The sequence below is a fragment of the Pan troglodytes genome, chromosome 2 (assembly GCF_028858775.2).
Source record: "Pan troglodytes isolate AG18354 chromosome 2, NHGRI_mPanTro3-v2.0_pri, whole genome shotgun sequence".
Lineage (NCBI taxonomy): Eukaryota > Metazoa > Chordata > Mammalia > Primates > Hominidae > Pan > Pan troglodytes.
This window is the reverse complement of record NC_086015.1, coordinates 41,770,304-41,786,993: the sequence shown is the minus strand read 5'-3', so window position 1 is coordinate 41,786,993 and position 16,690 is coordinate 41,770,304. Positions and strand designations below refer to the sequence as shown.

The following is a 16,690-nucleotide window of genomic DNA, read 5'->3' as shown; positions in this document are numbered from 1 at the left end:
AAAAATAACCACAGAATGACTTTTCTAAGGTTATTCATTCACACGTGGATAGGTTTGTACAGATTAACACATTTAGTCTTTCTAAAGAAAAATAATTGGAATCTCTGAGGCTAACATGCATATTTAGTTTTATCTTCACATGTAATTATTTTTACAGCATCTTGTTGGAAGTGGCCTCTCAGCAGCTCTCATCTTAAAATAAATCATAGGAAATTTGTATGATTCTTCAAGAGCCACCGATGCACTGGTTGAGGTGTTTTTTTAATGAACCACCTGTGATAAACTCAATAGCAAAGTGACCTGAGGTTCAAAAGTTGGACCAAAACAAACCGTCATTTAAACTAGGACTCATGGGTCAAATCTGGCCCTCTGCCTGTTTTTATAAAGTTTTACTGGATCACAGCCATGCCCATTTATTTGAGTGTTGTCTATGGCTGCTTTCACAATACAATGGCAGAGTTGAACAGTTGCAAGAGACTGTAGGGCCTGCAAAGCCTGAAATATTTACCACTGGCCCTTTACAGAAAAGGTTAGCCAACCTTCATCCAAAGCGAGGTCCCTAGACCTGCAGGACTGGCATCACCTGGGTGCTTGTGGCAACTGGAGAGCCTCAGACTCCACCCCAAAGGAATCTGTGTTTGAACAAGATCTCCAGGTGATTCTGATGCAAGCTAAAGCATGAGAAACTTAAATGGCCAAACAAAATCCCTGGGGAATGTGTTAAAAATGAAGATGCTGATTTATTAAGTCTGGGGTGGAGCCCAGGATTCTGCATTTCTAAGAAACTCTCAGGTAATGCTGATGCTGCTGGTCCTCGGACCACATTTTTGAGTAGCAAGGGTCTGGTATTTTACCCTGGCATTATCTACCAGCAAAATTACCAATGGCACTTGCTGGAAAAGTTTCAAAAGGGGCAGCCAGACTATTACTAAACAGTTCAGCAACAACAACTACAACAACAGATGTTGGTGAGGATGCAAAGAAAAGGGAACACTTATACACTGTTGATGGGAAGATAAATTAGTACAATCAAAAAAGCAGTATCAAGATTTCTCAAAGAACTAAAAATAGAACTGCCATTCCATCCAGCAATCACACTAATGGGTATATACCCAAAGGGAAAGAAGTATTGTATAAAAAATATACCCGCACTGGTAAGTTTATTGCAGCACTATTCACAATAGCAAAGATAGGGAATCAACTTAAGTGTCCCTGAATGGATGACTGGTTATAGAAAATGTGGTATATATATATACACACACACCATGTGTGTATATATATACACACACCATGGAATATTACTCAGCCATAAAAAAGAATTAAATTATGTCTTTTGCAGCAACATGGATGGAAATGAAGTCCATTACCCTAAGTGAAATAACTCATAAGTAGTCAACTACTGCATGTTCTCACTTATAAGTGGGAGCTAAGTAATGGGTACCCATAGGCATAAAGAGTGGAATTAACAGACATTGGAGACTCCAAAATGTGGGAGGGGGGTGAGGGTTGAAAAGTTACCTATTGGGTACCATGTTCACTATTCAGGTGATGGGTACACTAAAAGCCCAGATTTCATCACGATACAATATATTCATATAAGAAGTCTGCACTTGTACCCCCTAAATACATAAAAATAAAAACAGTCTCTTGTAGACAGCCAAAAGGGGGGGCAGCCAGATTGTCATGAGGACACCAATTCAAATGCTTTCCTTTTTCCTTTTTTTTACCCAAAATCAGATGTCAACAATTCAAATGCTTCTAAATGCATCCACAAGTGCGGTTCATTAGGGCTTACCTTTTTCAGTATTTCTGTGTTCAGCAGCATGTAAATGTCTATAGTACGACTTTCTTCTTTAGCAAGAGCACTAAAGTTACAATGTGCTGTTAGGCAAGAAATTCCTGGTTTTTCACAGTCCTGAGAAGAAAAGTCAGAAAAATTTCCAATGGAATTAAGAACAAAGACAAATCCACAACAATTTATAGAGTAGTGGGCTCCATGAACTTGGTGACTAAGGCAATTCCAGGCAGAGGAAATCCACAAGAAGATGCAATCGTTCTTTCTCGCCACCAGAGGGCATTCAAGGGATTTCCCACCCGGTGGGAACCAGAGCATGCCTTTAAGTCAAGCAACTGGGAGAAAACAGCTCACTAGTTTATCCTACCAAGAATTGGATGAATTTACAAAGAGAAATAATTGTTTTTTTTTTTAAACCCACAAACTGAAATTTTGCATTCTGAAAGCATTCTTATGAGTTTTGAACACAGACACGTTTCCTACATTATGTGACTTCCACCTGTGTAGTGGCAAATATACTTTCATGCCTATTTATTAGGTAGGGTAAACAAGAGGGCTAAGAAGTCATGTGACTCTTCCTCAAGAAAACACAAAAGTTACAATAGAGACGTAAATCTCAGCTGGGCGCAGTGGCTCACGCCTGTAATCCCAGCACTTTGGGAGGCTGAGGTAGGGGGGTCACCTGAGATCAGGAGTTCAAGACCAGTTTGGCCAACATGGTGAAACCCTGTCTCTACAAAAAATACAGAAGTTAGCCAGGCATAGTGGTGGCCGCCTGTAGTCCCAGCTACTGGGGAGACCGAGGCGGGGGAACTGCATGAACCCGAGAGGCAGAAGCTGCAGTGAGCCGAGATCATGCCACTGCACTCCACCCTGGGCGACAGAGCAATACTCCATCTCAAAACAAACAAACAAACAAAAAACCAAAAACATAAATCCCAAATTTAAGTTACAAAAGTTTTCTTTTTTATATGATAGGTTCCAAAATGCATATACATACCTTGATGATGTTTCATCTATACAGCAAAATTTTCAGCCAGACAGAGTCGTAACTATAAAATCACTAGGTATCACTACATCTAACAAGTCTAAGGGCTTTCAACAATATCACCCTCACTATGTAAGTAAAAAAAAAAAAACAAAACCCAACCTTTCAAGTGGCAAACAGTCATCCTTCTCCAACAGGAGAAAAGAATGAGAAAGGAAATGATAAAGGTGAGATGTGCCAGGGCTGAAATAAGGAGCTTAGAGAAATGTAACCAAAGATTAAAAAAAAGGAGGCTTTGGAAAAGCATTGTCATTCCATCTTCAATACCTGCACTTTTTAAAAATGGAGGTGTAACAAATATAGTAAATAGAACAAATCTGAAGTGTATGTCTTTATAATTTTTTTTTTTTTTTTGAGACAGAGTCTTGCTCTGTCGCCCAGGCTGGAGTACAGTGGCACGATCTTGGCTCACTGCAACCTCTGCCTCCCTGATTCAACCAATTCTCCTGCCTCAGCCTCCTGAGTAGCTGGGATTACAGGCGCCCACTACCACATCCAGCTAATTTTTGTATTTTTAGTAGATACAGGGTTTCACCATGTTGGCCAGGCTGGTCTCAAACTCCTGACCTCAGGTGATCCACCCCCTCAGCCTCCCTAAGTGCTGGTATTACAGGCATAAGCCACCGTGCCCGGCCTGTCTTTAAAAATTTTTACATGTGTTTATAACTGGAGGACCACCACCCTGATTAGGATGTAGGACATTTCCAGCATCTAAGCAGGCTCCCTCATGCCCCATCCCATCCATATTCCTCTGAAAGTAACCACCTTCTTGACCTCTATCATCATGATTAGTTTTTGCTATTTCTGAACTTTGTATAAGTGAAATATTACAATATGTGGCTTTTGTTTCTAGCTTCTTCCACTCAATATATTCTGTCTGTGAGATTCATTCATTAGCAGTAGTTTGTTATTTTTCATTACTGTGTAATATTCCAGTGTATGGATATACCACAATTGCTTACTTATTCTCCTATTGATGGATATCTGCATTGTTCTCAGCTTTCAGCTATTTTAACATTTCTGTGAGCATTCTTTTTCATGTCTTTTCTGGGAAGCACAAGTACTCATTTTTCTTGGGGATATACTCAAGAGTAGAATGGCTGTGTCAGAGGATACACATGTTTTGTTTTAGTAGATATTATCAAACAGTTTCCCAAAATGTTTGCACAAGAATAATCACTCTTGTTTAGACTCATTCTAGTGGAAGAAACATTTTACTTTGTGCTTGGTGGGTTGCAAAGATTTATCCCTTTTCCAGGTAATAGGATTTGGAATGTAAATTTAACATTTTGATTGAAACCTCAGACTGAAAATTAGGAGTTGACCACAGTCTGTGCCTTTGTAAGTCAATTGATTAAAACCAGATTTAGGAAATAATAAATATCAAATAGAAAACTGGTGTCTTCTGAGTGAGGACCACCCGTGTTACCCCAACCACTAAACAAAGCCTTACCAAGACTTTTCTTCCAGACTTTGTGAAAAAAGCAAATATTGTGTGGAAGATATTTTCTTGTTCTTGAGGGATGATGCAGGGAGTTGGGTTTTTCTGGAAAGAGCAGTTTCCCTTCTCTTGGCCCACCTGCAAATGAAAAGAGGCCTGTCAGAGGAGTCATTCTCAAGAATGAATCATGATGCTGGAGCTTCTTATTGTAGAGGCAGGAGTGGTAGAACCCCAATTCACCTTTCCTCCTTGTCCATTTTGAAGTGGAGAACAATGGCTGAAAAGCTGAAAGGCAGAAGTTGTAGCATCAACGGGGCCAAATAATAGAAAATGTGGATCTTAGGTCCCCCAATAATTGATGAGATGGCAATATAACATGCAAATGAGATGTGACTAGGAAATAGGAAGACTTAAGGAGTAAAATAAGCCTTATACTCCATGGTTTTGAAAGCACACTTCAGAACATCCTTACAAGCAATTCTTGTCTGAATGAGGAAAATGAGACTGAACTTAGGTCACTGGCCAACAGTCATGGAGTCAAGAACCCAGGTCTGGAACTTGGGACCAAGCCTGATGGATGATCTGCTGCCAGAGGTTTTCAACCATTCTAGAAAGCCCCCAGGGTGCTGTAAAACTCCTTAGGGGTCCTTCTAGAGAAAGGGAATGAGCAGCAAGCAGGACTGCTTACGGTCCAACTCTAAAGCCAGAGTTTTGCTACCAAAAAAATAACTGACCAGTCTCTGCCCTGAGCCAGACGGGGACCTGCATGCTGGCCGAGCTCTTGGTGAGTGATTTGATTTTGCTTCTGACAGCAATGGCAACGGTGCTGAGTGACAGCAACATCAGAAACAAAACAATGGTGCTTAGTCTTTCTTGATGATTTCCTTAAGAACAGCACTCTTTTTGATGTTTAAATTGAGGAACTGTTGGAAAAAACGAAGTCTTCTTTCTTTATCACCATATCACACTGGTTGTAGCTGAAGGCTGGACAGGATGTGAGGTTAAACCAGAAAATTAATAATTAGTAATTCATAATTTAGAATTGTGCTTACAATCCCATGGCTAACCACAGGCATCTGTTAAATTGCCCTGTCTATAATGCCCTTGAGTAAAATATAGTTGTTCAAGAATGTTTCAACTTTTTATTCATGGTAGGGAACAAAAACTTTTTTTGCTGTTTTTTTTTTTTAACTTTTATTTTATGTTTGGGAGTACCTGTGCAGGTGTGTTATATAGGTAAACTTGTGTCATGGAGGTTTTTGGTACAGATTATTTCATCACCCAGGTACTAAGCCTAGTACCCAATAGTTATTTTTTCTACTCCTCTCCCTCCTTCCAACCTCCATTCTCAAGTAGACTCCAGTGTCTGCTGTTCCCTTCTTTGTGTTCATGAGTTCTCATAATTTAGCTCCCACTTATCATTGAGATCATGTGATATTTGGTTTTCTGTTCCTGTGTTAGTTTGCTAGGGATAATGGCCTCCAGCTCCATCCATGTTCCTGCAAAGGGCATGATCTCATTCTTTTTTATGGCTGCATAGTATTCCACGGTATATCTGTACAACATTTTCTTTATCCAATCTGTCTTGATGGGTATTTAGGTTGATTCCATGTCTTTGCTATTGTGAACAGTGCTGCAATGAACATTCATGTGCATGTGTCTTTACGGTAGAATGATTTATATTCATTTGGGTATATATATACCCAGTAATGGGATGCTGGGTTAATTGGCAGTTCTGCTTTTAGCTCTTTGAGGAATAGCCACACTGCTTTCCACAATGGTTGAGCACATTTATACTCCCACCAACAGTGTATAAGCATTCTCTTTTCCCCAAAACCTCTCCATCATCTGTTGATTTTTGACTTTTGCTTTTTTTTTTTTTTTTTTGAGATGGAGTCGCTCACTGTTGCCCAGGCTGGAGTGCAGTGGCGCGATCTTGGCTCACTGCAAGCTCCGCCTCCTGGGTTCAAGCCATTCTCCTGCCTCAGCCTCCCGAGTAGCTGGGACAACAGGCGCCTGCCACCATGCCCGGCTAATTTTTTTTTGTATTTTTAGTAGATATGGGGTTTCACCGTGTTAGCCAGGATGGTCTCCATCTCCTGACCTCATGATCCGCCCGCCTCGGCCTCCCAAAGTGCTGGCATTACAGGCATGAGCCACCGCACCAGGCCAATTTTTGACTTTTTAATAATAGCCATTCTGACTGGTATGAGATGGTATCTCACCGTGGTTTTGATTTGCATTTCTGTAATGACCAGTGATACTGAGTTTTTCACATGCTTGTTGTCTGCAGGTATGTCTTCTTTAGAAAAGTGTCTGTTCATGTCCTTTGCCCTCCTTTTAATGGAGTTGTTTTATTCTTGCAAATTTAAGTCCCTTATAGATGACAGAGATCAGACCTTCGTCAGATGCATAGTTTGCAAATATTTTCTTCCATTCTGTAGGTTGTCTGTTTACTCTGTTGATAGTCTCTTTTGCTGTGTAGAAGCTCTTCAGTTTAATTAGATTCTATTGGTCAGTTTTTGCTACACAAATAAACTAAAGCTAACAATGCTAATCTATTAATAGTGAATTATAAAACAAGACCACCAAAATTTGCTAAATTGATCTCTATTTTATCTTTGATCTGAATACATTCCAGGATTTACTATATATGTCTGAAAATAAATAAGGTGAAGGTTTATATCCTCAAGTTAAACTATTAGAAAAGAGGATGTTGCCTATAAAAGTTTCTCACAGTTTGGGACTTATTGTCCTTTAAAAGTGTCTAATAATTTGGAAATTTTGTTTTTTGTTTTTTGTTTTTTTTTTTTTGGAGACAGGGTCTCTGTCTCCCAGGCTGAAGTACAGTAGTCCAGCTCACTGCAGCTTCAACCTCCTGGGCTCAGGTGATCCTCCTTCCTCAGCCTCCTGAGTAGCTGGGACTATAGGCACATGCCACCACACATGGCTAGTTTTTGTTTTGTTTTTTGCTGGTTTCTTTTTTTTTTGGTAGAGATAGAGTTTTGCCACATTACCCAGGCTGGTCTCGAACTCCTGAGCTCAAGCAATCTGCCTGTCTTGGCCTTCCAAAGCACTGGGATTATAGGCATGAGCCACTGCACCCAGCCTCGATTACTTTATTTGAACGACAACATTTGGGGAAAACACACTAGCCTGAAATGATCTCAATCAACATCAGGTTTGGACGATTTTAGAGGTCAGAGAGGGAAACAATGGGAAGGAGGCAATGAGCTTTAATGAAGATTTGGTAATTATTCCTTGGGTTCAATTGTTGAAAGTTGCGATAAATATTTGAAAGCCCATTTTAGAAAGCAATACGTAAGCTGTTGATGTGGGGAGCAGCATGAATATTCACTTGCAAGACAAATGAGGAAAACAACTGCTGCAGTGCTACGCAAGTGGGCGTTGGTGTGTGCCAATCAAATTTCAGCACCAACATGGATTCAAGAGGTTCTGCATTTCAAATAAATTAGGCAAATTGTAGATGATATATTCTGGTAAACTGCTGACTAAAAATGTGGCTTAGAAATGATACCCATCAATCTCAGAAGATGCACACTTGGATAAAATTATTGTGTGAAACATAAGAATGAAGAGTATTATAGATTAATATATCATTCTTATAAAATTTTAAGCATTCAACCACATGATTAAGTTAAACATTATACACAGATAGTTGATTATTTCTTCATTTCTCCAAACTTCTTTTTATTGAGGTAAATTTACAGGCATTAAAATCCACAGATCTAAAGGGTGCAGTTTGATGAATTATGTCACCCAGTAACTACCACCCCCATGAAAGTACAGAACTTGTCTCTCACTCCAGAAAGTTCCCACCAGTCCCTTGCCAGTCAATTCCCACTGCCCACTCCCCCCACCTCAAAGGCAATCATAGTTCTGATTCCTATTAAGTTGGCAAAAAAAAAAAGAGAGTTAAATTTATCTAATTAGGGAAATGGAGGATGTGCTATTTGGGGCTTGCCCTATATTTAGGCATATATAGTACATTGTGGATGGAAAATATTTATGTTTATTGGGCGTTTGAGAATCCGAATGTGTGTAGTTGTGCTCTTAATATCCATCACTTTTTCACTCCAAAGCCTGTAGGTCTCCACATTCCCTGTCTGTCTTCTGGAGTGGACATCTGCTGACAGACCGCTGGAAACTGTTTTCTGCAGCCCTGTGGCATGCACATTCCTCTGCTGAGATTACGAGGCCTGGCCACCCAAACACATTTGGTCTGGGTTTAGAGAAACAGAACCTCTGAGCCCTGCAGGATGCATCCATCCCTCATTAAAATCAGGCGTGGGAGCAGAGTTCCTCCTTGCTCTGCACATCGGTGCTTCAGGTTTCTAGGCAGGGAGAGGAAGCTTGGGAGCAGAGCTCCAGCCCAGCCAGTGTTGCTAATGTGCTTCAGGTGTGAAGAGCTAGCACTGTCATCTGGCCACAAGACGCCAGCGGAGAGGGGCAGGGAGCTGGGAAAGGCAGGGCAAGCCAGTGAGAAACAGCCTAAGCCTCAGTGTCAACCCCAAGGGACAGAGTCACAGCTCAGAAGTTAGTTTCTGTCTCCCGCTGGGAGTTTCTGGGGTGGCCCGTGAACAGGGTAATGGCGATGGCGTGATGTGATGCAATGTGACACCTCATCTGCCCCTGGTGGGATCTGGAAAAGGGAAATGAGGACTGAGTCTGCAGTGAATGAAAATCTTGGCCAGTTTTGCTCCCGACTGTGGTTACATGGGAATCACTTCAATCGGGGAAAGCAACGTTTTTCTGAAAGGTTCAGGGTGGTCCCCTTTCAAAAGGAGATTGGAGGTTGCCTGGTGCTATATAAGTCTGATTCAGACCAGCTAATCCTATTGCAGTCACACCTTCAGTCCTCAGCTAAACTCGGAACTCAGTACCTACCCAGGGTCATCAAGGTGGAGGCAGGCGGTCCTCTAAGTGTGTTGAACAGGTACCAATGTGACAGCCATGACAATGGCACCTAACACTTGCATGGCCCTTACTGCATGCCAGGCTCTCGGTGCTTTCCACACATTAACATTCAGTCCTTACAGCAGTTCCCTGAGGCAAGTGCTATTACTGTCCCCACATTTTTGTTTTTTTTTTTTTTGAGATGGAGTCTTGCTCTGTTACCCAGGCTGTAGTGCAGTGGTGCGATCTTGGCTCACTGAAACCTCTGCCTCCTGGGTTCAAGTAATTCTCCTGCCTCAGCCTCCCCAGTAGCTGGAATTACAGGCACACGCCACCATGCCTGGCTAAGTTTTTTTGTATTTTTAATAGAGATGGTCAGGCTGGTCTTGAACTCCTGACCTCAGGAGATCCACCCGCCTCAGCCTCCCAAAGTGTTGAGATTACAGGTGTGAGCCACAGCCCCTGGCCTACTGTCCCCATTTTACAGATGGAGGCAAGCTGAGAGGCAACAGGAGGCCCAATGACAACCAGAGGCTCCCCAGGTAGCAGGCCACAGAACTGGGCTGGGACACACGTCACACAGCTGCAGACATCTGCTTATCACCACTTTCCTGCACTACCTCTTAGGTGGAAGCTGAGGATGGGGCTGGGGCAGGAGTCACAGAGGAGTAGAGGTGGAGGGAAAGCTTCCTTTCCTCTTACTGTGGTCAGAGGAAGAAACCACTAGCCTGGAAACCTCAGCATTCTCCAGCCTGACCCATTTCCACCACTGTAGCAAAAAAAGACTCCTGCCTATACCATGGGAGACAAAAGTGCCTGCTGACTGAGAAGAGGCCTATTCTGTACAGTCTCTTGGGCTGGAAGGGGGGAACAGAGCATTCTGGAATGTTGTTTCTGGAAGGCAGCTGCGAGATCATGCAGTCCTTGTGGCCTCAGCTGACAGATAAGGAAACAGAGGTCCCCGAGTTCAGCGACTTGTCCAAGGTCATGTCCGGGCCCCAGTGAAGGAGTTCTGTGGTACAGACGCTCTTGATGAATACTCAATAGTCCTGGCTTCAGCCCTAGCTCTGCCTGCTAACAGCCGTGCCAGTTTGGGTCTCCAGGGCCTCAGTTTCCTCATCTACACATGAGGATGTTGGCCCATGTAGTCACTCAGGTTGTCCTCAGTTGCTAATTCCTCACTTCATGAACTGTCTGTGCATTTTCATTACAGCAGGGGACTACCTTATCTCATCACACAGATAAACAATTACTGACTATCCATCCTCCCACAACTTGGTTTTAACCGCCCTCTTTGCTCAAAGTCAAGGGGACGTGATGCTTTTTTCATGTGTTGCAGACAACCCAAGCATCCCCGGCCAATGACCAACAATGTCATTTCCTTGGCTGGCTAAGGACTCTGTGGCCATCACCCCCTTGCTCTTCTCTGCCCAGTCAGTCCTCATTTATTTCCCAGGCTACCGGAGTCCAAATGCTTCTCATGACATGGCTGCTTATCTCTCAGGGCCTCTAGGAGCTGGCAGAGGTCCATGGCTATTAGAATTTGAACAAAAGGACTTCACCAGGCACCCAAACAAGGACAGGAGGATGCAGGACACAGTGACTAGGCTGTATTCTACCAAGGCAGTTACTGAGGGTTTTCTGTTGGCATCTGTCCTCCCCCTTACCCCAAAAAGGACATTGTGCAAACTGAAACCATGAGATGGTGGTGACTGGGGAAGCTGTCAGGAACCCTGGCTGTGGGAGCCCAAGGAGTGGCCATCACTTGGTGGCAGAGTCTGGGTCAGCCTCAGTGAAAGGAGCTGTCATGGTCAGAAGCCACCATGGTGCCAGGCCTGTGAGAGGATAAAGAATCCCCTGTTCACTCTAGGGGATCTGGCAAGATCTTGCTTCATGAAGTAGTGGGTTTGAAGTGTGAATCAGGGCTGATTCCATAGGTGTGATACTGAGAAAGAGAGCAGACCCTTTGTTTCAAATGTTGTCGTCATCTGATCCCAGGTGGAGAAGGGAAGTCAAGAGCTGTTACTTTCCAGGCTGAGGTGGTCTGATAAACGGCTTGGAGGAAATGGCATTTCCATGCTGTAGGCTCAATCAGGCACTTCTAAGAGTTGTCTGTTGACTCAGAGCAAGAGAGAGGACACAGGTTTCCTCCCACAGGGTCCCAAACAGAGCAGCCAAACACAGTCCCTGTGCCTGGGTTTGAACACTGAAGAGGCAGAAAAGTCCTCTGATCTTTTTTCTAAGTGTCATGCTCCAAGCACATCATCCTGGGAAATCGCTTATGGTCCCATCTCTATACTGAGTTCAGATATCAATGGAAATAATACAATATTAGGTGCTATTAGTATGTTAGAGAACGGCATATGCTGAATCCTTACGGCACCATGTGTGGAGGGTACTACTCTCAGAAGGGTGACCATATAATTTACTGTCTAAACTGGGACATTTTTGAGGTTCAACCAGCTAGAACAGCAACACAGAGACATTTATCAGGGATGTGACAGATAAGCTTTAATTTCTGCTCTCCTTAAATTCCACCCCTTTTTACAGATGAGAAAACTGAGGCCCAGAGAGTTTAAGTAACCTGTCATGTCTGAGAAGCACATCTCGAAAATCCCCACCAGGATGCTCTGTCCCACTCCATCTTCCTTGCACCAGGCTGCATAGTAGCTATTCCACATACTGAAGCCCAAACACCACCTGACCACCACCTCACTGTTTATCCATTCGCAGTCCCTCAGAGCACAGCTCCTAATGAGATTATAAATCTTGTCTACAAATTTCTCCCTCCACCAGGAAGTCAGCCCCTCTCATATCTGACCCAGAGGAAGTGGCATTGCAGGTAGATCGCAAAGGATAAAGAAAACTTCTCAGGAGTAAAGGGAGGAGGGAGAAAGGAATTCCAGGAAGAGAACAGCATGTGCAAAAGCATAGAGGGGCAAACTTGAGACTTGAGTCTAGAGAGCCAAGGAGTTCAACACAGGTCAAGCACTGGATGAATGCTGGGTAGCAGTGGCCAGAACTGAGGCAGGGGAGATGGGCCTGGACACAGAGGAGGGCATGTGACAAGTCTTACACATGGCGTGGGTGGAGGTAGTTACCTAGAAGGTAATAGGAACCAGGGAAAGCTTTGAAGCAGGAGAATGTGTGAGAATGTATGATTTAGATCATGTGGATTAACGTCGCTCAAAATTAAAGAAATAATTTGCAGCTTTGGTATGTGATATTTTTAGCTTCTTTTTTTTTTTTTTTTTTTTTGAGACAGAGTTTTGCTCTTGTTGCCCAGGCTGGAGTGCAATGGTGCAATCTCAGCTCACCACAACCTCTGCCTTCCGGGTTCAAGCGATTCTCCTGCCTCAGCCTCCCGAGTAGCTGGGATGACGGGTGTGTGCCACCATGCCTGGCTAATTTTGTATTTTTAGTAGAGATGGGGTTTCACCATGTTGGTCAGGCTGGTCTCAAACTCCTGACCTCAGATGATCCGTCCACCTCGGCCTCCCAAAATGCTGGGATTACAGGTGTGAGCCACCACGCCTGGCCTATTAGTATATTTTTAACAGGCAGAAGCATAGATGCCTCTACCAGTTTGCCATTCTACCAGTACGAACCCCATCAGCTGGCTGGGGTTCCAAGGATAGGGAGGGTCACCAAAGTGTCCACGGCTTGATGCCCCTTGAATGCATGCATCACCAATCAAAGGAAAATGGAAGATTAAATTAGCAGAGGAACAAACTGAATGACAGTAGTGCTCCCCATGAGCCACGGCTGGAGTCATCCCCAGTGTGGTTTTTGGGTAAAAAAAAAAAAAAACCTAAAAGGTATGATCTAAAAGCTATGTTTGTTGAATTGGCTTGGGTTAAAAGGGACCTAGGTTCATTTTAGAATAACATGTGTTTCCTGTTAACTCACGTTTCTGTGTTATTCATTGACTTTATGTTCTCAGTTACATCCCTGGGCCACTTTTCCATATCATACTACACCAATCACAGCTGACGGCAACCGGGTAAACATGACCCACCCCCTGACTTATCGCCTGCTTCTCTGAAGTCACACACTCCTTGAGTTTGAAAACTCAGAGAATGTTTTGAATGTCTACTTTGCTAATTCAATTACCCATTGCCTACTCTGAGAACCAAGGCATCAAAAGACAGTAAGCCCCTATTCCGGCACAGGCGGCTGAACACATACTACGATGGCTGTGGTGACATTAATTTTAGGACTTCAGGGTTTGAAATAAAGATAGTACTCATACAATAACTGAGAAATGATACCAGCTGGTTGATTAGCCTGACCTAAGGTGTCTAGTTCTAGAAAGATAAATAAGATAGCTTCATATTATCCATCTAGAAAAATGCAAACCATGATTCATGGTTGCTTACCAGCCTTAAAGTGCCCTTCAAATTATATCTCATGTTAAATCATGTTGCTATGATTTACTATTGAGTATTTCTTCATATTGACCAAAGACTAAAATATAATAATATTAATGAATCCTAGGACAAATACTTTCACGTATCACCATTCATTTCAAGACCCTGTAATAATGCAGACTCAGGATAACCTACAAAGGGTGGATGCTCACAGGCTCTGTTCATTTACTCTAATTTTTCAAATGCAATGACACTATTTAATATAAGGCCAGAGAAACAGCGATAATGATCTTAGATTGCTCCTTAATATGAACATGCCTAACTTCATGCTACTCGTGTGTGCATCACCCCATTTGAAGGTAATGAGGAGTTTTCAATGGCATTCTTTGGGAGATCCTGCTGAAGAATGATGGGTCTTTTGCTTTGTGAAAAGAGACCCCGTGTTCATTAGTGCACCAAATTTGGATTTTCTGATATTTACCCCTCTGTGTAGCTAGTGGTTCCAAGGTGTTTATTTAAGGACAAAAATCCAAAAAACAGAAACAGTCTGATGATCACAACAACATAAGCTAGGCTAATATGAGGGGCTCTGGCTTTGGACAGTCCCTGCTAGCTTCAGTGTTCAAATAAAGAGTTCTGTCTTTGAACCGAAACGGGTAAACAAAATCACATGACAGCCCACTCCAAACCTGCAGAGCTGGGGATAGAGCAGGAGGAGCAAGAAGTTAAAGAATGACCTAGTATCACTTAAGCACAGAAAGGAAAAGATCGTAACTTTAACTCTAGATGTCTTCTCCCTTTCTAACGGAAAACTGTCTTCTAAATAAAATACTTGCTTTCTCTAACCCTTTCCCCATCCCTTAAGGCAGTCATCCCTGTGAAAAGTGGTATGGAGTCTGAAAAGGTCAGGGTGTTACTGAGATCAAATCTGAAACTGAAAATAAAGGGGCAAAGCCTCCAGACCAACGTTTCAGAGGAAAGGTTGAGTATAATCCATTGCACAGTTTTGACTTCTGTATGAGGCTGCCATTATTTCATGAACAATTTCACTTCTCATGATAAAAGCCAGTGGATTTCATTTCCATCAGCTTTAGGGTTTGGCTAAAACAATGCCCCTGCATCCTCCCCTCCTCCCTCTTCCTTTGCGTGTGACAGGCCAACATGCTGGAAAGTCAAGAGTGCAGGCCACCACCACCAGGCTGCCCTGTAAAACGGGATGGGCTTTAATTAATTTACATGTAATCAGAGAAAGACAAGTTCCCCAGACAAAGCCCATTTCCCAGGCATGGGGATGGCCTTTTATTGGAGTTAAAGCGATACAGATGGGAAGTAGTCTGAGAGAGGCAGTGACACAAAAGAATTTCCAGATGCAGTCAGATTCTCTTTAGTGAAAAAGCGATACATAAATATGTTATCTGAGCACTTGACATGCATACCAAAAATGTTTTCCTTCCATAGATAATGAAATATTTTGGAAGCAGAATGGTCTGTTGATTTGGGTAATAAATGAGTGAATAGCCCCCATATGAGACAAAACATGGTCCTTGGAATTGTATCTGCTTGTTTAAATTCTGGTTCTAGCTCTTGGACCCATCTTAAGGTAAAGAATGAAGCTCAGACCCATCTTCCCTTAAAGGCTAAAGCAGCACACCTATTCACTGGGTTGTCTCTGCATTTCCTGCATATATTGCTTTATTAGTTCCCTTTTATCAAAGGGTAAATCACACTCATTTTCTGGATGCCATGATTCCTACATCACCATCTGTCTAACCTCTTCCACTACTTTTCTGAGAGTACATACACCAGAGCAGTGAAAAGTGAAACCTCAGTGTCATTCATTAAGTCTCAAGTTTCAAGGACTTCATGGGAGGCCTGAAATATGCTTTAGGTCATAAGTTTAGATTAAAGAGAAGTAAGTGAGGTTGGCTCCCTGACAGCTGGGGAGATCATTACTTCTCAGCGTCTAACAACATTGAGGCAGTTCTTTTTGGTCTGAAGAAACTTGGGGTGTATGTCAGAAAAGCGTTTTCCTGTTTTTGCGCTTCCGAAGCATACACAATTAGTCCTTGGCAGGTTAAATGAGAACCATGTGTTTCTCGGCAATGGCCGATGAGCCTTGTTTATCCTCAGTGAGATTTCCTGTTATCGACTTTGGTAACAACCCATCACCCCTGCCATGGCAAGGCTCTGTGTCATGTTGCTTTTAAGGAATGAACGTAAGCAAACTCCTCACCACCAACTTTTGACGCCTATTCATGTAGCAGACCAGAAAACACCAGGCACCTACGCATCGGCATTCAACTGGCCTACATGCCGGCAACAAAGCGTTAATGCTTCCAGATGTCACAGCAGCTGTGAGCACAAGACATTTGGGCTCCTTGATAAGGCCGGGCGCCTTCAGTCAGCAGGGAGACAGCACTGCTGGCTTGATTTATTCTCTCTGGCCACACAAGTTAAAGGGCAGCCTCTGAACCACACTCTGTACGGACAGCCGGGACTGAAGCTTACCCCCACCTTCCAGAGGGTGTGTGTTGAGTGTAACTTGTGCACAGAAACACACACGCTTTCTCCCTCTAGCCAAGCTCAAATTAACCAAGAGCCTAGGAATGTAACTTTTGTTCCAGAATTCAATCAGCCATCTCCCTTCTTTTAAGTGTTTGGCTTCTGTTGAGAAAAAGATTTAAGGCAAACCTAATCCTGACCCATTTCAGGAACTTGACTATTCAGCTTGCATTCATACATGTGCAGAAAGAAGAAAATGCAAAAGAAAAAGAAAAGAAAGTTTAGGGCCATTACTGAGATCAGCAGTGTCTGTGTGAGAGAAACTGAGGGGGAAGGAAATATGTGTTCAAATCCCTGACCAAAGTTTGTAGAGTTTAAATTTGCTCTAAGAAGCTTTCGTTTCTGATAAGTAATTCAATCTCTTATTTCAAAATTTCACCTTATTCTCACATTGAAATTAAGGCAACCTCTGCCATCGGTTAAAGGAATTTGTCAAAATATTCCTACTGGGCGATCTCAAGTAGAGATGGGGGGATGTCCTGGAGCTAATCCCCAGGAGATACAAGGGGTGACTGTGTGTCTGAGGATGTCACTAACAGAGTGGAAGCAGCCATTTC

The 16,690-nt window shown here is 42.9% G+C and overlaps 1 protein-coding gene across 6 annotated transcripts in view; it reads right to left on the bottom strand.

The window, feature by feature from the left end:
* ITGA9 (integrin subunit alpha 9) overlaps positions 1-16,690 on the bottom strand; it is a 374,600-nt gene that overhangs the window by 42,009 nt on the left and 315,901 nt on the right. For all 6 annotated transcript variants that reach the window (XM_526172.9, XM_054681668.2, XM_054681665.2 and 3 more), the window contains 2 exons: positions 4,297-4,422; positions 1,796-1,915 (listed from right to left, as the gene is read on the bottom strand). In XM_526172.9, coding sequence (XP_526172.3) covers positions 1,796-1,915; positions 4,297-4,422 — 246 coding nt within the window. The remainder of the gene's footprint in view (positions 1-1,795; positions 1,916-4,296; positions 4,423-16,690) is intronic.